The 22,819-nt window shown below is 37.3% G+C and overlaps 1 protein-coding gene across 1 annotated transcript in view; it reads left to right on the top strand.

Moving 5' to 3' along the window:
- KCNH8 (potassium voltage-gated channel subfamily H member 8) overlaps positions 1–22,819 on the top strand; it is a 205,279-nt gene that overhangs the window by 114,416 nt on the left and 68,044 nt on the right. Inside the window, exons 6-7 of the mRNA XM_009288600.1 lie at positions 4,229–4,386; positions 9,959–10,166. Of these exons, the coding sequence (XP_009286875.1) occupies positions 4,229–4,386; positions 9,959–10,166 (366 nt within the window). The remainder of the gene's footprint in view (positions 1–4,228; positions 4,387–9,958; positions 10,167–22,819) is intronic.

Consider the following 22,819-nt stretch of genomic DNA (forward strand, 5'->3'; position numbering starts at 1 on the left):
TATTGTTTTTCCTTAATGTCCTGAATGTTAATTCATGCTTAAAATTTGTTCCAAACATATATGTTGATAAAGCACTTGGGGTCTTCAGAAAAGTTTCTTTTACACTTCCAAGTGCACATCTTAGATTGTGTCATATTTTCACAGTGTCAATGTATGATAAGGTCATGTTTTCCAGATCCAAACAGTAACTGATTTTTAGTCAAAAATAACATTTTTTCCCCCCATTAAAATAGGTTGCAACACTAATTTATCCCAAATTGCCACAGAACGTCTAATCCCATGTGAGGTAGTTATTATTTTTTAGGAACTGTTAGGAGTTTTTATTACTAAGCTTATAGAACAATCAGTATGTATCTGAAACTGAAGGCACCTATGAGGCTGTGTTTATCATCCTACATAGTATGAATATTTGATATTTTTCAGTAACTGCCTCTCTTTTTGTGGACATAAGTTTTCCTTGCAAAAAAGCATACATTCATTGTTTGTTCCTGTTTCACTGCCAAAGGAGAACTGGATGCTATTAACATATATTTGTTATAAAATTGTAAAAATATACAACAGAATTATCCTTTCTTTAAGAGTGAGAAATATGTATATGAAAAATATGCATATCACAATGATATTAAATATGCATTTGTCTTACTACATGTTAAATGAAAGTCTAATTCATATTTTATAGAAGCTGTTTTACCGTAGAAGTGCTTCTCTGACTATGTTACAAAAATTTTGAGAAAAACTCTAGGAAGATGAAACTTTGAAACCTGGTTGGGTTTTTTTCAATTAAGAGGAAAAAAAAAAAATCAAGTGTATATAATGGAACATGACTGTTTTATAGCAGCTATGAAATTCATCAGATCCTTTTGTGGTTCAGAGCATCATCTAACATAATATAAATTCACAAAATGGGTATCTCAATGCAAATCTGAGTAGAATTAAACAAGATGGTAAAATTGACACTTTTGTAAAACATTATACCAATGTTTGGCAGTGCTTTAGGCAAACATTCTTATACCTTGTGCCCCAGAAATGTAGGGAACTTTAGCTCCAATTCTTCATAGCTTCCATCATCACAATGTGCAAGCAGCACATCACAGCAAACATGGAGGAAAGCATCCCCACAAGTACACTTAAGGAAAGAAAGTTTGCTATGGCTGTTCTTAACATGGAAATGCTGTCATGGATACTGAGTGACCACAACAGATCTCCTGCTCAAACCTGGATAAGAGTTAGCAATTCGTCTGAGTGTCGGCTACGCCATTATATTTAAAATGAAGTGTAAGCAACTGGGTAAAACTAGCAGGTGGATGGATTTAATTTTCAAACTCCTTTGCCGGAACAATAGTGTGAACTCTGTTGTAGGACTTCAACAGTAATTTCTGCATGGATGGTGTGGCTGTTCTAATTGAGTATCTGCGTTCATAAGGCATGAAAAAGAAGTTGTTATAAAATACTAGATCTGCCTGGTCCAAACATAGGCAATGCTAACCCTAAGCATTTGAGTCCTGTAGGTACCATTTTCCAATGCTATCCTGGTATAGTGAGAGCCAAACGATTTCCATTTTTAATGTTCTTTTAGTACCAAAAGATTCTAAAATAAAATTCTGGAAATGAAAAATTGCTTTAATATAGACTAGTGGCAATCCATGCCCTTTCAGTGAGGCAGCATTTTCCATTGAGCTTTTATAACATGTCAGATTGTTTTATATCAAGTTGATTTACTCAGTTAAGATGAACCGGGTCAGATACTTTTTCTCTTGCTCTGCTTTACAGTGCTTTCCTTTACTGTAAGTCTATGTGTTGGCTGTCCTCATTATACTAACAACATTGTTGAAAAATGTCATTTCCAAAGCTGTCTTAATTCAGAAGTAATGGCACAGAAGAAAAAACTACAATAAAAAAGAGAGAAAGCATTGGAAAAGGTGAAAAACTGTCCTTGATAAATGGGAAAATTCAGGAAAGGCAAAAAATACCTAACAACCAGAACCTAATAAAATCTGGCTCATTTAAAGAGAGCTGCATAAATGTTTACTTATTCCATTTTCAGGGTACATGTTCTATATCAGCATAATGTTTTGATTTTAAAATTTTTTATTTTCAAATAAATCATGGGGGAAAAATGTTTTAATGCTCATTTTTGCATTTTGCTGTCTAGGTTGTGCAAAAGCCTGCAAATGGGACAAAGCTCACCTGCTACTGTTTCTATGGCTGTAGTGGTAGCAATGTTTTATGTGTCATATTCTGGAAAATCTGTCCTTCCATTTTGCTTTCTGAGGGGAGTCTGTTTGTTCATACATGCTAGTCTTTACAGACATTTCTTACACACTGAATGAAAAATGCAGGATAAAAGGTATATCAGAAATTAGGCATTCATTCTCACATGTGTATAGCAGGAAGAAAGGTTCTCAGGCCCCTGAAACTGCCTACAAAACCAAGAGTAGATGAATCTACTACCCCTACTAGTAATCCTACTACTACCCACTTTTTAGTTTTAACTTGATTTGCATTAAAACCAAGTTACAATACTAGTACTGTAATGTTCATTATGTTTTAATTAGGAAGAGACAAAAGTTGAGGTATGCTTAATTTTTAGGACATCATAGGTTGTTTTTTTTTTCTGGGAACATGCTGAATTGGAGCAGGTTTACATAGCACACAAGAAACTAGCTGTGAGGAAATGAAATATCTGCATCCAAAGAGAAACCAAATCCCTTGAATAGATTGAAGCTATGAAATACTTATGTGTTTATTTCCATTTGCAAGGCAGACATCATCTTCCTTCACCCTTCTGGTGGGCAAGAGGCTGAATTTCACTTGTAGGTGCTTCCATTTGGCATTTCTACTTCCCCTTCCCCAGAGGCTGTAAGAAACATCTGTTTGAGCAGCAAACAATTCCCAAGCATCTGCATGCTCCATGCTGTATATGGTACGGAGCCAGCCCCCAGCTGCTGCTGCTGACACCTCCCTACAAGAGCAGTGTGTGGAAGAGGCAGCTGAAGGTGTATCTTCTTCTGCATCATCTAGCAGATAGGAAGGAGCCAGTGCTGCCATTGCTGCCACAGACAGAGGCAAAGGGCACAGGGAATGCAGTTCCCTCCTTGTAACACTTAATAATAGGCTATCCAGATCACAAATAACACAGTTGGCAAGTCTATTACACACTGGACTAGCATCTAGAAAGCTGCCTCTCATAACTTGGACATTAAAAAAAGTCCACTGGCTTTCAGGCTGCCAAGACCATCACCCTGCAGTTGTTTTTTAATGAGAAAAAAGTCAATCACACTCTGAATGTCTTCCTAACACTTGGGATCACTTCCTTCTCTTTTATGAGATGGTATTCAACATGAGGCATTAGAATTTGCAAGGCAGCAGGCTAATTATCTTGCTGTAAAACACCAGCCTTGATGGTTGGCTGCACTCTTTTCTGACATTGTAAAAGTTATATGAGTAGTTCTCACTAATGTTAGTAGAAACTGGGTGCATAGCTCAAGGACAGATTATAGTCTTTATCTTGTAGGACATGAAAATAATTGAGACTCTGTTGTCAAGACCTGAGCTTTTCTTTCAGTGTTAATGTGTTTTGGCAAGACATGTCAAAACTATATCTCATATTGAAAGACACTCATCCTGGAATGTTAGATAGGAACATGCAAAATGCACAAGCCACCAAGCAATTCATATCCCCACCATAGCCCAAAAGCCATTTTTTTCAAGTGAGTTCAGTGCTTTTCTGTTGATAAACAAGTGGTTATCCTTGAGAATGACATTTGTTCTCTGTGCTGGACAGGTACCACTAAAAGAAAGGTTTGATTACACCTTTTAAATAAAGTAATTAATGATGTTTTATCTCAAAAGAAACATAAATAGGTTTTATGCACAACAATCATACCCTCATTTTTCATTAAGAAAAATACTGTATCAATATTTGGTACTGTTTAAAGAGCACTGTGGGTTGTTTTTTTTTTTAATTCAAGCTCCCTTTGAAATCAGTGAGTTTTAAATGTTTTAAACATTCTTTTTACTCCTTACAAAGAACAACTTTGTGCATCAATTGGTTTAACTCTATGTATGTGGATCTCTTACCACTATATTTTATTTGTTTCTATATTAGATTCTTCATCTGTTTTTTGCCATGCATAAGAAAAACAATCAACGTTATGGTGGATTCCTGGTGTTATCCCCAGGAATCAAGAAATCACTGTCTCTGATTCTGTTCATTCTTGTCAAGCAGATATTATTTTAAATTTCCTAACAACATATGTCAGCAAGTCTGGCCAAGTTATATTTGAGGCAAGATCTATTTGTATCCACTACGTGACTACCTGGTTTATCATTGATTTAATTGCTGCACTTCCTTTTGATCTTCTTTATGCTTTCAACGTCACTGTGGTAAGTACTAACCCATCTTTTTTAACTGTTCTTTTTTCAAGAGGGGTTTGTTGGGTTTTTTTCCCCAGATCTAGAGGCTAAAACTGAATGAACTAAAATACTTGGTGTCTTTTTAAGCTTTGTAGTGTATTTTCACACTGGATGCTGAAGGAAGGAATGCAATGTAATTGTACATGCTGATTAACAGAATTACAAGATTGGGTGTCAAAGTGGCCATTCATTATCATGAAAGACACATATGTACCATCTTTTTTAAATTCAACTATCCTTACTTTGTAAACAGTCGCACCTATGTTAGCTTCATTTTTACTTACTGTACTCAAATACGTGTCCCTATGGCTTTTGTTCCCTTATGCTGCGTAAGTTCAATCAATTTTTCAAGACTCATAAATTGTTACCGTGGTAAAGTAAATCATTGCTATGGTCAGTAAGGTCAGCATTCTTCACTCAGCTGGGAATCTTCTTTCTCTTTACCTCTTTATTCTAGTGCAAAAATTACAGCGTGATCACCAATTTTTGTGTGTTCTAATATCTATTACTTACAATTATCATTAATTTTGGTTTTGGTTTCAACTCACCTTTTTTAGGAATATGATGACAAAATGCTTAAGCCACTTCGAAAAATGTGTGGGTCTAATGTTTGGTGATGTCACAATCATGATGGGTTATATTTGTATTGGTTTACTTATGCTAAGACAAAGATTTTTCTTCTGATAGCCCTATTAGATTTAAGCCAAAAAACCAACCAACCAACCAACAAACCAACCCCCAAAACCCCCAAACACCCCCTCCAAATCAGAAAGTTTAATTTTGTAAGAAAATGTTTGCAGGGGTTTCTCAATTTTGTGGATTTTTCACATAAGAGACTTAGGCTTTTAAGCTGTCCACTTTCTAATTCTCAGAATTTTGATCTTTTGTGAACAGATGCACTCAATCTCATTTTCATTAAATGTGAGTTACAGACAAGTACATAGATGATAAGATGGACACATATCAGAAAAAAACATAGAAAAACACTAGTCAGGAAGCCTCCCATGTAAGGTATCCTCTCTGGTTTTACCATTTATTTCCATTTCCTTCAATGATCTCCCTTTTCACTCCATTTGTTACATTAAGAACCGTCAATCTGATGCTAGTGCCGTAGCTTTTAAAACCAGACAGTTAATAGTTCCACATCCTTCAATCACTGTTTTTTTTATTGGGAAGACTGATACGCTTTCCATACTGAATTCTGTAGCTTTTAACCAGACAGTTAATAGTTCCACATCCTTCAATCACTGTTTTTTTTATTGGGAAGACTGATACGCTTTCCATACTGAATTCTGGAAAAGAAAGTATTATCCAATAATTATTTTTACAGTTAAAATGTCACAATATTAAAAATGCTACTATATTGTGATTAACACACATCTCCTGTCTGTTGTACTTTTAAAATTTTTTTCCCTAATAAGATCACTAAAATGGTGACTAAGAATATCCAGGGACATTCAAATGTCCCTCTGTTAGTAGTGGATCCTTAATGAGATAGTTAATGATAGATTAAGTCCTAACACTAAGCCCCAAGTAGTAAACAATATATAGCCATGTTGATCTCATAATTAACACTGACTGACAGGCATAGGTCCCTGCATGCTGCAAGAGTTAAATGGTTTGTTAAAAGTTTTTGCAAGGTCCAATCTGCTTCCTTCATTTACTTTGGCCTGACTTTGGTAGCTAGCTGCTATATGGTAAAGACTACTACATAGTAGAGAGTCAAGGGCCAACCCTCTCTTCTCTCTGGTAACCGAGAGCAAGTCAAGAATCTGGGAGTCTGCAGCCTATGTTCACAACAGCAAACTCAGTTATTTTGTTCTCTGTATGATTCCTCGATGGGAACACAGTGCATAACTATATCATATTTCCTATCGTGGCAACACTTGGCAACAGTTAATATAATCCCCAAGATAACAATGACTATCAACTGTTTCAAGAGCGGGGGGAGGTGTTAATATCGTTCCACTGTTTTCAGACTTTATGATTTAATAAGCCATTTCCTCATGTCTGTTCTCAGATTTTCACTCCATCGACTCTCAGATGTTGCCTCAACAGAACGGTGAGAAGGGGCATCAGGGAGCATCATCTCACTCCTTTGCTGTTCAGGCCCTGGCACAAAGGCCAAACCTTTAGGGATGCTCTAAATTCTGCAAGCGATAGGTATAGTGCCATACATGCCTATGTATGTAGGGCACATAAATGTCATCCTCCAGTTGGAGGTTTGTGGAGTTAGAGTGCGTGAAAAAGCTGTGGAGTCTCTCGCCATCCTTGGAGCTATTTCAAAAGAAAAAAAGTGAAACTGTATGAGTTGGCTCTATTGCCTTTACACCTTACAGGGATTCTGCCCTACCACTAAATGGGTGACCCTTTGGAGGCCTGAGACCTCAGGCACATTCCTGCCTAACCTCAGTGCCTGCTGAGACCCCAGCTCCTTCCATCCTTGAATTCATCTGACATAAAGGATCCCTTAATCTGTGGAAATGTGGTGTGAAATGCTGCCAAAGTATAACACAGGCCATTAAGCACTAGTTATAATAATTGAATTTGCTCCTCTCCGAGTAACTATTGGTGGTTATAGAGCAAGAGTATCTTTTTTTGAGGAAAACCAACTAACCAAGCAGACAAAAAGAATTAAAGATCCCTGCCACTAGTCATTTCTTAAAATGTATCATGTTTCCTTATTAATTCCTTTTTGCTGTAGGAGGTGATTCTTCCAAGCAGAGAATTTCATCACTAGTTTGTAGCAACTTTATTTCTCAATGCTTCTCAGCACTATGCTATGATTGAGTTTGTGTTTGTTTTAGATAAAATTCTGTCTCTGTCATTTTGACAGAAAAAGGTTAACCCAGCTAGTCTAAAACAATTAACCAAATTGAAAATTTAGACGGTTTTATACCTGTGGGCAAAGCAAAATCTATGCAGGCACAAGTATGAGTGCTGACTCCCCATTTTGTCTTTCTAATTTTGTGACATAGAAAAGAAAGCTGCTTGATGGCATTTCAGGTCTTCCAATGACAGTTTGGACACAATACGAGTGTTTAGCATGACTAATCAGAAAATTCAGTGCAATTACGTATGATTAATTACATCTGTGTTCAAATTTATGCAGAAATTATTTTGAAATGAGGTGGTCTTTAGGCCTGAAAATGAAACATGTCTCCACGTTAAAAAGAATATTATGATATATAATATGTGATTCGCTGGTTTTATATCTATCAGTGTTCTGTAACTTAATAAAAACAGTCAGAATTTAGTCACAAGTCATAACTGGCAGGGCACACTTCTTATTGTAACAACCCTTTTGAAATTTCTTATTTGTAAGAATCTAATAAAAAAATAATTTAACCTAAGTTATCATTATTTTGGTGTGATGTGGTAGAACATAGGCACTCATGTAAAGAGGAAGGCTCCAATGTGAAGGCCATAAGACATATACAATCATTATATATAAAATTATATGTTTATATATTCCTACACCACCTTGAAGACTCAGTCATGAATAGGGACCCCTTCATGTTAAGAGTGCAACAGAACCATGATTGGTTCAAACAAGCCAATGAGAGAGAAGAAAAGGAGACTTTGGGAAATGAATTACCACAGAAAAAGAGGCAGTTGGTATAGTGGCATGGCATTCAATTAGAATAATTATATTTTAACAGTTATATGATTGTATTAATACAAACATGACAATTCCTTCAAATATTTTGGAGCCACCTGCCCCAGACTTGCAGATACTCTTGTGCTTAAGGCCACAGACATAACTAATTTCACTGACTTACTGTAGATGACATAAGATGGTTAAAAGAAATGCAAGAAGAAAAGACCCTGTAATTGTTTGTGTACTCTAATGTCAGATCTTATTCCTGACAGCAGTGAACTTCAAAATATTTTAAATAAGTCTCATGTTTTTGTTGATTTTCTTTTTTCCCCTGCTATGTACATGAGAAAATATGTAAAGGTTCTTGAGGAAAAAAAATTAAATAATGGGCCGTAAATACTACATGAAGAAGCTCGTGGGAGAATTACTTATGCACTATCAAAACTGTAGTAGGAAAAAAAAAAGAATGTTTGTAGATTTATTATTTTCTTTTTTACAGGTTTCTAACCAACTTAATTCCTGAGACTGGAATAAAATCAATGAATTGTTAAGTCTTCATGAATAAATCTAAAATACCTCGTTACAGAATTTATCAATCAACCTGGACCTAGCTGTTAGTGAATGCACACCTATAAAATTAAGATTTCAGATTACTAGTTTTGGTAAAAGAAAGGCTTAGCTTCCAGGTTATTCTGGATTAGCAAAAGCAAAAGGATGTTGATCGAACTGTGCTTTTGGACTTTCTTTTCAGAGAGCTCATTACTGTGCTCTGGGAAGGCTGTGGGAAGACATGTCAGGTTTGATGTTAAATTTTCTAGCTGATGCATGTATCCTGTATCAGCCAGGTACATAGTAGGCATTAATCCTAATGTCTTATTAATGAAGGAGGAAAAAAAAGCTTACTGTTAATAAAAATTATGCCTATTTAATCTTCAAAAAATTAAATTAAAAGTATTTGGGATCCTAATCTGCATATTGTTTGCTAACTCTACCCAACAGCTGAAACATGAGCCAAGTATATTCCATGCAAAACTGGGAGCTGTGCACACTCTGGTGTGGATGTAGGTTGAAGGATGTTCTGGATGGGATGGGGTCATCCAGAGACTGCTCGCTTTGTGCGTTGCTGCATCTCCTCTGGGGCTAGAGCCTATATACTTCCTAAATTGATGTACATTTAGGGTGCTGAGCAGATTAGGTGCTACTTTTGCCACATACACTTGAAAGGCAATAATATATTAGGTAAGGAATTTAAGAAGTAATATTAGAATTTTTAATACAAGCTTTTTTTAGTACAGAGCAGTAAAATGTGCCCAGGCCCCTGAAAACAAGTTTAAATCCAAAGAACAAATCTGAGTCCCACAGACTTCTCTGCTTCCTTGTTCTGCAAAATATCTGCTGTATGTTATTGCCTCTTCCAGGCTTAATTATTAAGCCGGTTTCATCTCATACTTAGCTGAGTAAGGCTTACTGTTTGGCTGTTAGCAGAAACTGAAAATCGTGTCCTTGAAGAGGTTTATTTTGTGCTTCATATTGGAATCAAATGAACATTGGTCAGTTTGACAATTATGTTTCTCTTCTAGAGCAGGGAAGGATACATTTTTGCACAAACACAAATTTTTAAGTTAAATCCAAAAGATGATTTTGCATGAAAAAAAGACAAAACAAAAGATCTCCCAGTATTTCAAGTTTGTTTGGTTTAAATCAAAATAGTAAATATGTATGTACACAGCAAAAGTGAACACTTTTTTTTTAACCATCTTCTTTGCTATTCTCTGCTGTCTTAAGATTTAGTCTAAGCATAATATGCAGCTATGTAACTGAATGAAGAGTGGGCAAAAATTCCTAGAGCTTTAGAAGATAGAGTTTCCTTTCATTGAAACGAGAGAACTGTCTGATAGAAGTCAACTGCTGACAAGTTGCTTTCTCTCCCTGTTCTCCTAGGTTTCCCTTGTCCACCTCCTAAAGACAGTGCGGTTGCTACGCCTCTTGCGTCTCCTTCAGAAGTTGGATCGTTACTCCCAGCACAGCACAATCGTTCTCACGCTTCTCATGTCCATGTTTGCCTTGCTTGCTCATTGGATGGCCTGCATTTGGTATGTCATAGGGAAAAGGGAGATGGAACAGAATAACCCCCTTACCTGGGACATAGGTAAGTTCTTCTTTCCACCATATACATATATATGTACACGTGTGTATATATGCATATATATATATGTAAATATATAAAAACACATGTCTAAGTCACTCAGTATTTCCTTTTCTGTTTAATCTTATACAATCACTTAGTGCTGTTTGTAGAGAAAAGGAAGAGAGGTTGGTGCTCTGAATTTCAGGTCAGTCTGAAAAAAGAGGGTTAAAATGAAAAGGCAATGGGAAAAGTAAAAAACAATGAGATTTTTAAGAGTGATTCAATGTTTGGGAAATTGAGGATCTGGATAGGAAAGGGATAGACAGACTGTGTAGAAAAGTAGATGAGAAAGTTCATCCATTTTTGCAAATTAGGCAAATTCTTCAACAGAGACATTCCCTCAAGTGTGCTGATTATTCCTTACTATGCATTGAAACAGATAGGCCCTGAAATGCCTTCAAGTTAAAACTCCCTTCGGAAATATTGTTTACCTGGTTTGCAGGCTTTGCTCTTTTGCACAGCAGACGAGGTGTTTATCAGTGGAGAGATGGTTTGATAGGCCCTAATGCCTTCAAGTTAAAACTCCCTTCGGAAATATTGTTTACCTGGTTTGCAGGCTTTGCTCTTTTGCACAGCAGACGAGGTGTTTATCAGTGGAGAGATGGTTTTGGAACACTCAATTTTGATCCAATATGCAGTTTCTGCCCCAGCCTTCATTCTGATTTAATTGAGTGTTCCAGATTGACTCTTTAGATTTTAAGCTTTTCCTTTTTTGTTTAAGGTTGTTTATTATTTCTAAGGATTGTACCCATGTGTGATGGTACAGTGGGGAAACAATATACCTTGTATAGAAGCCTGGCATCATCAGGTACTTGTATGCTGTTGAAGGTGTGTTATCTGCTAGTGCAACAGCTGATACTCCACATCTTCCCACGTGGGTCATTCTGGCTTTACTGTAGAGGTGCATTTCTTTTGCTGTCTTTCTCAGATGCCATATCAATACTAAGCATCCCTTTTTCTCCCTTTTCTTTCTGATTCCTTGTGTTCTATCTTTTTAATGCTATTTGTATTTACCTTTAGCCTAAATCTACTGTGTTCATTGAATCAGAAGAGGAAACAAGGACAGTGATAAAATTAACTGGAAGGAGGAAGCCCTGCTAGTTTTCTTTATGCTGTTAGATACTAAAGACATGATTAAAAAGCATATGAGTAATTTAGAATATGTAAGTTATCTGTGAGAGGAAAAGAATGCACATGTGTATCTTTCATAAACAAAGAGTATCTGATGGTGAGACAGAGTTTCCCAACAGGAAAAGTATTTGGTGGGGGAAATGATGCAAACACCTGTGACAAAAGGCTCAATGACATGCATTCAAACTGCAGTATGCCCTATTTTTATCTCCTTTAATTTCTTTCTTCTCTCTTAACCCCATTAAATATCATCTAATAACGATGTCTGAAAGAAAAATGACAAGTATGTTAAAGGTGCCTGACCTCAGATGAGGTGAGGATGCTGGATCAGGAAGAGGAAAAGAAGAAAGTCCAATAAATACATCTCTCCAGTTTGTCCATAGGTTACTGAAAGCTTTGTGGAGTCTTTTTATTCTTCTAGTTGGTTGTTTATTTCTCCTTCCCTTTGTAAACCAGGTCTGTGACCTGCTGCTGAACTCCTTATAGAGTGCAAACCTCTCAAAGAAAAGGCTGCAGCTGTAGGGGAGAATATACAAAGAAAGCCCACTGTGCACAAATTGGTCAAATACTGCTAACAGAAAAACAAATCCAGATGATAATAATAATAATAAAAAGAAGAGTCTCTCTGGTAGGAAGTAGCTATGGAGACACATTGTCAGCTTATGTAGGCCACAAATGATAGCTGATTTCAAAGCATTCATTGCAGTCCCAATGATGAGGATGGGCTGCATCCTTGCTCTCCTGGTGGGGCTGCTGGCAGTGCTCCCCATGCAGCCTGTCCCTCTCCCTTTTCCCTCAACTGAGGCCACATTCAGGAAATTCTCCTCATATCCCCTGGGGCTCTTGGCATTTATTGCTACAAAAACATTAACTTTCACCCCTCAGTTTTGTCCTCTCTTCGGCAGTGGCAGTAATAAACAAATGTCCCAACAACCTCACTAGAACCAATCCCAGTTTAACTGGAACAGAGCCATTTCACAGAAGTCCCATTTGCATCTCAGTGAAGATTGTTGTATCTGGGTTATAACACACTGATCATTTTCTAGCCAGCTTCACAGGCAGGAACTGCTCCTTAACTGCCTCTCACCGCTGGCTTGTCTCAACGTGAGACTCAGTGACCTTCCCTGGACAGCTACAGGCAACACACCTCCCCGTTGGGTGGGCCAAGGCACTTCTTAGTGGTGTGTACTCAGGATTTAGCCTCCTACCTGGCAAAAGGGTTTCACTGTTGAGCTTACAGCCCGATTTTATTTTAGTTTTTTTCCAAAAGTGTGGTTTTGTATTTTTTCTGGAAAGCTCTTCTATCACCTTCATGGATAGTCTCTAAAATATTTAGATGCTATAAATGTATAATAAAAATTACACTGCAGTGACTCCTGCGAAGCTCCTACAGATATTGGTTCTGTATCTGTCAGAATGGTTATTTCTAAAGTTCTCTCTAGCACTAAGTTAAATATTTTATGGCTTTGGGGATTTGTTGGGGGGGGTTTGTTTGTATTTCTAAGGGAAACAGTTTTAAAATGTTAAACTATTAGAAATTATTTTTTAAAAAAAGAGCTCAGAAAACTCCAGATACCTGGCATGAAGCCATTATTTTGCAAAGACCAGTTCAGCACTGATAAAATTTCTGTTTAAGCTTATGTGTCATATATATGAGCAGAAAAATAAGATTATGTAATTTCTTCGATCAGTGCAAATTCTGTTGCTCTCCACATGCAGATTTACTTGCTGGTGAAACACAATGAAGTTAAGTCTTGGCCCTCTGTGTGCTATAATTTTTGCTACTCTGGTGATACACAGCTGATTTTATGTAGCTAGCCTTTCTTTTCACCTTAAGAAAACTTCAAATAACCAGTCCACTACACCTCACAGCATCTGTGTAGGCGGTATATTGAGGGGAGAACATTAGATGCGATTTAGTGTATGAGTGATTAAACAAAGTAAAATGAGAACTGGAGATCATAAAAAATCACAAACAAATAATGCACACAGGAGAAATCTTGCTTAGGATATAGTAAAGGTAGTGTTATTCTAAGACACTGAGGATATTCTGTTCTCCTGTATGAAGGCCTCAACTGGAAATTTTTGTGCAGTTTTGGAGAGTATGTAAAAGAGATTTCTTACTGCAGGGAAAGCAGTAGGATATGATCCTTAATCTTGTATTTACAGGTTTTAATTTTTAACCTTTTAATTTTATTACATTAATACCAAAACTGAAGACTCAAGTTTCTATCAATAGATTTTATACAAAGTTCATTCCAGGCATTAGGAGGCTTTCTAATTGGCAGCATTAAAAAATACAATGTAAAAAACCAGAATGCCAATATTTTTTATTAAAAGGAATACATCTCCCCCTTGGAAAGTATGATTTTTATTCTTCACTGGAGTGTCTCAGGTTGTGTCCACCTGAAAAAATGGTACCACTGATATGGATGTTGCAATGCATACAACAGCTGAAATATAGGGATGGGTTTGTTCTAAGGAAAACCATGCCTGAAATGAAAAGATCTCTTTGCTTTTTATGTTTGCTTCTATTTTTGAGGGGAGAGGCAGAGCGAGAAAAAAGCTTTTAGCAACCTCCTTACTCCATTTAGTGCTTCCTCAGAAAGCCTGCGGCACAGATTTCAAGACTGAGGTTTTGCTAACACTTAAAGCAAACATTTTAAAGCTGCAGTACTGTTAACACAATACTTTGGACCTTGCTGTGCCATCAGATATGCACCATAGCCCAGATCTCACAACATTGACTTTAGTAGGAGTAGCATTTGCTTCTGTGTTTCTATTTCTCTGGCTAATTTAAACAAATGAGGTGCTTAATTTGCATTTGGATTGGGGCAATGGGAGTGATAAAGTTGTCCCTATGAAAATACCCAGAACCAAAAAGTGTATTTGCTTTGTTCTTGCTGAGCCTAATTGTAAGCCTTTATTTTGTTTTTTTGTCCTTATTCTGGCAACATTCTCATTGCAAATAATTTAAAAACATGGTTACATTCACAAATTTAGCCATGTGGTTGCACAATGAGAAAGATGTAGTGTCTGGGAATATTATTCATGAACTGTCATGACATGGTGGCATTGGGACATATACCAGTGTAGTATAATGTTAAAATCTGGATCTCTTGCTTAGCTTTAGTATTGCTATTTTAACTGATTACATGAGGTATTTGGAAGATATGCAATCTGGGCACTGTTTTCAGGTGCTAGAAACCTTTACCTCAGCAAATTCTCCCATCTCAGGAAACAGTTGTTCCCTGTGCAGCAGCTTGACTCTAACATCTGATAAAAACGTTACTCCTGGACTAGTCATTCCCACCTGCCTGAGACAGTGGTACACTCCTTGTCATGCTTTTCCCTTCTAGCTTTTTCAGATCCCTCTCTGTTACATTCCACCTTGTTCCCTTCCTTTGTTCTTATTGGTGAAACAGATGTTTCCCTGAGACATGGCATGATTTTCAGCAACCTGTAAAAATAAGATTAACTTTCCATTAGCTGACACGGAGTAGAGACTAGACTGTGTTGAGGTTCGTGGATGATCCCACCACTCTAATTCCATTGACTTCAATGCATTGGCTCTCATTTCTATAGGTTTAACTGGTATCAGATTTAGGCATAGGTTCTTTATTTGCTGTCTGCTGTTTTGAATTAGTATATACCAAGCTATTCCCCTTCAAGTTCTTATCAAATATGAGAAATGACTTTTCGATCTGTCTCTATGGGAAACAGATAATATTGAAAATGTTTCATGTTGCTAAAGGCATTAATTCTGTGAGAACCATATGAGCTGTTGAAACTCAGCTGTCTTGAGTGTAGTGAGGAGATTAGAAGGCCAAGAGTCAGGATGCTGGTTCCCTTAGATAGTCAGAGCTGTCAGGTATAATTTGTGTAATTGTCTCAAAAAAAATTCATTCCTGTCCATCACAAATTCAGCTGCAACTTTTTATTAGTGCACTCAGAGTAACACTTACAACATTCTGACTATGGACGAGTTGTTATCAAAGCAAAATTTAAAAAAAAAATAAAATAAAGAATGTGTGCTTTTATAGAAAATAAATTGTATGTGTTTACTTTGGGAGAAGCTTTAAAGTCAGGTCTGTAAAGGGTATTCTTCAGCTATTTAAATCTTCATTTCAATAAAATACCTCCACTCTCATCTCAGGTTTTTACTCATTTTCTATTTGTTTTGTAATTTACAGCACTTCTGAAAACAAGAACTCAATCATTACTGAACCACTGTACTTTCACATACTCTGCAATATAAAACTTCTCCCCCACAGTTTATCACACACTTGCAGTCAGAGCCTTTAAAGGGACTTGGGTGCCTGACTCCCAGTGAAGGATTTATACCCTGAATTAAGTCTCAGGGCAATGGATGGCAGATTTAGGTGCAGAATGAGGTGCATAGCACCTGAGTGGAACCAGTAGGAAATGTTGAAAATAGGGTTTTGTCTTCAGGCCCTTTCACTCTAGGTTTATATGCCTCACATTGGGCTGCAGGGAAGTTATAAGCTCTTTTCACAAGTTCTGAAGACATGTGTGTTTCATGTAATGGAATTTAACATAGAAATCCCTCAAATAGTGTTGCCCCAAACTGGTAAATCTAGCAGTGTTGAGTTTTCTGAAAGTTTACCTGTGTTTGTGCAATGTTCCAGCTGTGCTAGTAAGGATTGCCCTTTTCTACAGCAGTTCATACACTCCTCTGAGTCTGCACAAGTAGCTTGGGGTTGTCTCCATCTAGAGCACAGATGTGAAGTAGGTTGTTCTGGTGAAAAACAAAATAAGAGGCCACTGATTTCTTTTGGCCACAGAAGGAGGGAGAGGCATTGTTACTGAATTTCATTTTTCTTCAGCATGAGGTTCGGGCACTGGAACTTGTGTCTAAGGTATAGAAGACACAGATACAAGGCAAATCTCTTTAAGAAAGCACCATATCCTGATGGATGGGTTACTTCACTCAGCATTCTTCCTGGGCAGCTCTCTTCCTTGAGTCCTGATTGTTCTTTTCCTTCCCAAACTGATGTGATTTCAACAGAGGAATGGCCAATGCTTGAGTCTCTACCCAGAGTCTCCAGTGTCCAGGTGAAGCTAGAGGTGCAGGCTTGGACTCTCCAAAGCTGAGAAGAACAGAGATCTGAAGTCTTTCATGTTTCTTTTTACCAGTGAGGTATTAGATGAAATGACAATCCACATAGTCTTCTGCAATTAAATTTGCTAGAGCTATGCAGTGATGAGTGAGAGAGGAAGAACAAGAGTTCACAACTACCTTCCCCGTTGAGTCCTTCAGGGGATGTAGATGCAGGGCAAGGTGGCTGAAGGATCCCCAGTGGGTGCAGATAGGAGAGATGCTCTGAGTGTCTTAATCATGCAAAGATGGTGACATTTCTGGCCTGATGCAGAAGTTGGCTGATACAGACTAACCAAAATGTAGGTGTCTAATGTCTTAGATGCAAGCTTTAGGTTAGACTTTTGAGCTTGGGTTCTTAAATTCTGTCCAAGTCCTTTGTGGCCCTGTGGTAGCTTCAGTCTTGTCAGAATTTCATTAGTCAGCATCAAACTGGATTATCCATTAAGAGAGCCATTGCCCTGTAACTCTTGAGTTTCAACAGCTTGGGAAGTTTTCAGTGCCGGGAAGCTTTTTCCAAGCTTATGCTAAGAAACCTGAGGCAGTCTTCGTTAGTTTTCTTAAGGTCCTGAGCAATTTTGCCAGGAATTCTGAAGTTGCAGATTTAAGCATATCCTTGACAATAGATACTTGTGGCATTGGTACATTTATCCAGGTTAAAACTCAGGCTGTCCTCTTTTCAGAAGAATGGTTATTTTTAGGTAGGTGTATCTGCTAGTTCTTCCTCAAATAATGTATGTTAGTGAACTAATACAAGTTTCTGGTGCTCTTGGACCCAGCATAATCAGGGAGTAAGTAACAGTAGAAATCATATTGGAAAAATCGGTGTCATTACTCTCATTCTTGGTCAATATAATATATAATTTGTTAAAGCAATAATTAGTTAACTCTTGACTCTTAGTATTTTCATATTATATTAATTGTCATAATGTATTGTAGAAGCAGGTAAATATTAATGTATCATGAATTTTTTGCAAAGCAGTTTAATGTCTTAAATGGCTAGATGTGACAAAAGGGTCAGTATCAAAGTTGAGATAGAGAACTATTAAGGATCCCAGATCATTCCAGCTCTGTCTCTGTACAACGTTTCCTTCTGTTAGAGAATTGATAAATTTGTTTTTGAATGTGACATGAGCAGTTTTTACCAAATCCAAGCATTCAGAAAACAGAACAAAAAGAAGTAAAAAGAAAATGAAATTTTTAAAATGTAAAATTGTCAGTCTGTTTTTGAACCCTCTGAGATTCTTATTTTCAACATATTTTTAGCAACATTGGCAACCAGGAACTTAATTTTTAAAAACTATGAAAGCTGAGATTTTGCGTGATCACAGATCTCCAGGTACTGGGGCCGTCAGGTAGATCAGCTCACAAAAGACACGGGGTAAAATTATAGCGCTAAGGAACGATCAGGTTTTGGACCCAGGTCATGTAAGTGGTCAGTGTGTGCAGGTACATTTACCTACTTCTGGATTCCAGACCTACCTTCTGGAGTTTGAGCCTGGACCTGTGACAAAACAGCTTCTAGTAATTTGAACAAGTGTTCAGCTTAATAAGAGCTAATAGTAATGAACTACAACTGGATTCTTGGGAAAGACTGCATCTGGCATCTACTCTCGCACTGCCAGGCAGGCAGCAAGGTTCAGCCCAGGTTCCCAGAACTCCCTGATCCATTTTGCTCACCTCTGTCAAGGGTGGGAACAGCAGTTCAGTTTGTTTTGTTGCACTGATAGAACTAAGTGGATCCTCTTCACTGCCAGAAAGAGTGTTGGTAAATTTCCAAGGCTTTTGGCCAAGAAAACTGTATTCTACTATAAAATATTGGTCTAGTTTCACTGCCCCAAACACACACATCCATCAGGTTAGAATTGGCATGTGTAGATTTATGAATCCTTGCAGGGGAGGAAAGAACTTCATGCTGACTAAATTGCACAGGACATCATTCACTAGCCGTGATCGGTTGTTCACTTCAGTCTGTCATCTCTGTACCTGAATGTTTGATTTTAATCTCTCTTTCAGTCTGTTTTGTTATCTTTTTGATTACCGTTTTTTTCTTAAATTTTTGTAATTTATAATAACAAAACCAGTTACTTTGGAACTATGGTCCTTTCTGATTTTTAAGAGACAACTTTAAGAAAAAGAATTTTAAAAATACAGTTGCATCATGCATGAGTGCTGACACCTTCAATTTATTAAACTGAAATATAATGCTCTGTTGACCTGGGGTGTCTGTACTGAAGGTCCATTGTTGTGTGGAACATACATACCCATATACTCACCTGTCTATTTTGGATATCTGGGAGGGCGGAAGTGAAATAATCTGGCTGAAAAATCATTTCCAATTAATATATGAAGGAAATGGTTTATGGTTACCACTCCTGTGAAGGATTTAGGGGCGTCAGTATCTTAAAGACTCAGCCAACTAGTTTGGGTTATTTCTTGCAGCATTTACATGAAAGAAATAGCCCCTGGACTGTCATACTTGAATAATAAATAGGAATAAACTGAATTACCAAAACAAGACAATTACTTTGAAGCTATGAAACTTCTCAAAGCACCCATCTCACAAATAATTACAAACTGCACTTGTTACATTGTACATCCTTTGAAAAAGACAAGGAGGTACCACAGTACTGAAGCATTTCACAGTGATGAAGTATTCTAAGGCAGTTGAAACAGAAATTTTAAATCCAAGGAGAATGCCTTACACTAGAATGCTTTTCAATATTTTCAGTGTTTTTGAATCCTCTTGAGTTTTACCTCTCAGTAAAAGTAATGTTTTTATTGTACGCACAATGTGTACGTTTTCCATGAATTAATGTTTGAGGTACTTGATTTCCAGCCTTATAAGAACTAAAATAGATAAATTTATTAAAATCATGAAGAAATTGTAATGAATAAATGTACTTATTTATTTCAAAACAACTAGGAAATATTTCTTTAAAGTCTGCTGGATACCTTACCTGGATCGTTAAAACAATTCTGGTGTAGAATACTATATATGAGGCCCGATTTGGAGAAAATTATAGTGTGAAATATTTGACAAAGAAAACTTTTTCTTTTACCTGATTGAGTTACACTTTTGAGTAAGTATAATTGGGGAGGGAAAGTTCATCTAGTTTTTGAAGAGGAAATCCTATTTGCAGATAATCATGGTTATGCACAATTTTTAGTACAATACGAGCAGAGGCACATAGTTTTTCACTTGTTTGTCATTCTGTTAGAATAGACACAGAGAAATTTAACTGCTACAAGGAGGTTTTATATTCACAGCTGTAATCACCTGGACATGTGCTGGAAGTGTGTGTGGAAATCCATCTGCACAGGGTAAAGACCTACACTTACAAATGAAGGTCTCATAAAGGCTTATCTGAAAACCTGGCCCTACTTTTCTGCCTGCTTTATATGTAAAACTTACTTTCTAGGAAAAGTTTTCTTTACTAACGTCCCTCATTTCAGACCTGTGTATACCAGACCTTGTCAGGATTTAAAATACAAATTTAAATTTTAAAATATCCATAGAAATTAATTTTGTGGAAATCATTCAATTTTGCATTTGAAAACCCAAACCACTATTTTTGTGATGGAGCTGTGCCAAACCAAAGTGTCGTTTGTTGAAATGAACTGAAACATTTCCATTTAGTTTAACATTAATTTGTATCTCAGCTGCTTTGGGCCTTAGTAGGTTTTATTCTGTCATTCTTCCCTGCTGTTCTTTTCTACAGGCTCAGTTCCTTGATTAAACTATATTTTCCTTTATGCAGCATACTTTGCCTTCTGATTGAACCATTTTAGCAATCACAAAACACCCCAGGACTGAGATAACTCATTGGATTTGCAGCCCAGAAAAAAATAGGGATGAAAGAACTTTATTATAGGGAGTGTGAGGGTTTTATGTAGTTATTAATACATTTCCAAGGTTTTATACCTAGGACAAAAATTTTGGACAATTTTTAAGTGAAAAGTAAAAATCTGGTGTGTAGATGAAGCCCCTGAGATTTGACAAAGTTGAAAGTGTCCTGCTGTGTCTAACCACATATTGCCTACATATTGTTCATTAATTCCACAAAGCAGTTTTTATCTCAGTGGAAAAGCTGTATCTGGACCAATTTCTGCAAGCATAATAGAAATTCTCAGTGCCACATGTAGGGGGAAAATCTGCTCAGTGTACACCCTGTAAGAGGGAATAGTCCCAAGAGGTAATATAACACCGTGATCTTTCCACATGGCTTCTGTAACAGAAATACCATAGAGTATAATTTATTGAAAGTTGCAAATATTGTGCATAAAAGCCCTGCTCAGCCAATTAGAAAATACATCAGACTCTTTAACTCTTAACTGCTGTACTTTGAATGGTAGAAACATTGACTGGAGAGAACCTCTGGGGTTTATTTAGTCCAGGCAGCTAGCTGAAGCAAGGCTTTCACCAGCACTAAATTGGGTCAGACACGACTTGCACCATCCAAGTCCTGGAGAGGCCTCCATCTCTTTGGGTAGCTTGTTCTAAGGTTACACTACTCTCCTTGGAGAGCTTTGTACCAGTTTGCTAAAATGTTAGTGTCTATTACACATTGGTGTAATAAAATGTTTTGTTAGGATTTCTCAGAATTTACTATTTCTGGTTTCAAAGCTCATGGCTTGGCTGTTCAAATTACAATGTCTCAATCCAGTTTAAACCTGCAAAGCCTTTACTATATGTTTTGAAATCTTTTCAGCAGCTGCTTCAATATTTGATTGGACTGCCTCTTTCAGCCCCATCACATAGGTAGAGATCCTAGAGTGTTAGAATGCTATATTGCATTCCACAGACATCCCATAACAACTAAAAATTGCTTTTCTTTTCTTCTATAGCACAAGCATGCCTCACATTTTTTTTAACCTAGAAATGTCCTTTGTGCCTATTCCTATTTTCTATTTATTTATCCTTTTTCCTGCCCTTTAACAGAGCAGGTGCTTGATAAAAGAAGGATTTTCCTGCTACCAGAATAGAAAATCATTTCCATATAAAAATGAAGAAATTATTCAAGACTCTCTTCTTTCCAGATTTTCTTCCATTTTCACATACCCTGGAAAATATTCGTGCTTCCTTTCACTTTTAGGTGACAGTGCCTAAAGTTAACTAGTAACTACTTTCAACAAAAGAAACCGATGTGGAGTTTTGAGAGTATCTCATAGTATTCTACAGTCTATAAAGTTTTATACAAGCCAGATTCTGTAAAAATATTTATACCTAATTATTCTAAATCATTTTTCATTGTCAGATCTAAGATAGCTATAGATAAAAATGATAACTTTTAGGTTTTCCTTATGTCACGCACTTCAAAAAGACCTGTCAGATCTGCAGACACCGATGTTTTATTTCAGAACTGCTGTAACTTTAAACATGTAGTGTGCTTTCCCATTAAGACACTACCTTTCTTCTTTACTTTTTATTCCTTTTTTACATCAAGCCTTCATTACATTGCAAATTCTTGTTTTGCTATTATGTTATGATATAATCTGGAGTAAAATATCCTGTTGTTGATTTTCCCCTCACAAAAGCCAAATATGTGTTCACCTTCTCCTTCAGCAGTTTCTACAAACACTACCTTTCTTCTTTACTTTTTATTCCTTTTTTACATCAAGCCTTCATTACATTGCAAATTCTTGTTTTGCTATTATGTTATGATATAATCTGGAGTAAAATATCCTGTTGTTGATTTTCCCCTCACAAAAGCCAAATATGTGTTCACCTTCTCCTTCAGCAGTTTCTACAACTTGTCGCACAGGCCTCCATACAGCAGCTTTCCACCTCCGATGCTTTCCCACAAGACGACAGGACCCATCAGTGAACAGGGCATATTGCTTCTCATTTTCTGGTAGTTCATTATACATTGGGGCCTCCTCAGCACGCGTCACCTCCTCCTCTGGTGATATTCCAAAATCTTTGCCCTCTGGCCAATCCATGATCACTTCCAGAATTCCTGGGCGACTGGGGTTTCCTATTCGAGCCCGTTGTGTGATCAGTGTGACCCACTTACTCCACGTAGCATCAGTTGCATGATGTATACAGGGGATGCTCCCTCTGAACATCCAGCCCAGCACCGGCAGTCGGGGTGCCAGGAGGAGCTGTGCTTCAGTGCCGATCACTTCCGAAGCAGCTCAAACCCCTTCATATGCTGCTGCCAATATCTCTTTTTCAGTTGGAGTATAGCGGGCCTCGGATCCTCTGTATCACCAGCTCCAAAACCCTAGGGGTTGACCTTGAGTCTCCCCTGGTGCTTTCTGCCAGAGGCTCCAGGTAGGGCCATTCTCCCCGGCTGCAGTGTAGGGCACATTTTCTCCATCTTGCCCTGCCCGGACTGGCCCCAGGGCTACTGCATGAACT

The sequence above is a fragment of the Aptenodytes forsteri genome, unplaced genomic scaffold (assembly GCF_000699145.1).
Source record: "Aptenodytes forsteri isolate BGI_AS27 unplaced genomic scaffold, ASM69914v1 Scaffold9, whole genome shotgun sequence".
Lineage (NCBI taxonomy): Eukaryota > Metazoa > Chordata > Aves > Sphenisciformes > Spheniscidae > Aptenodytes > Aptenodytes forsteri.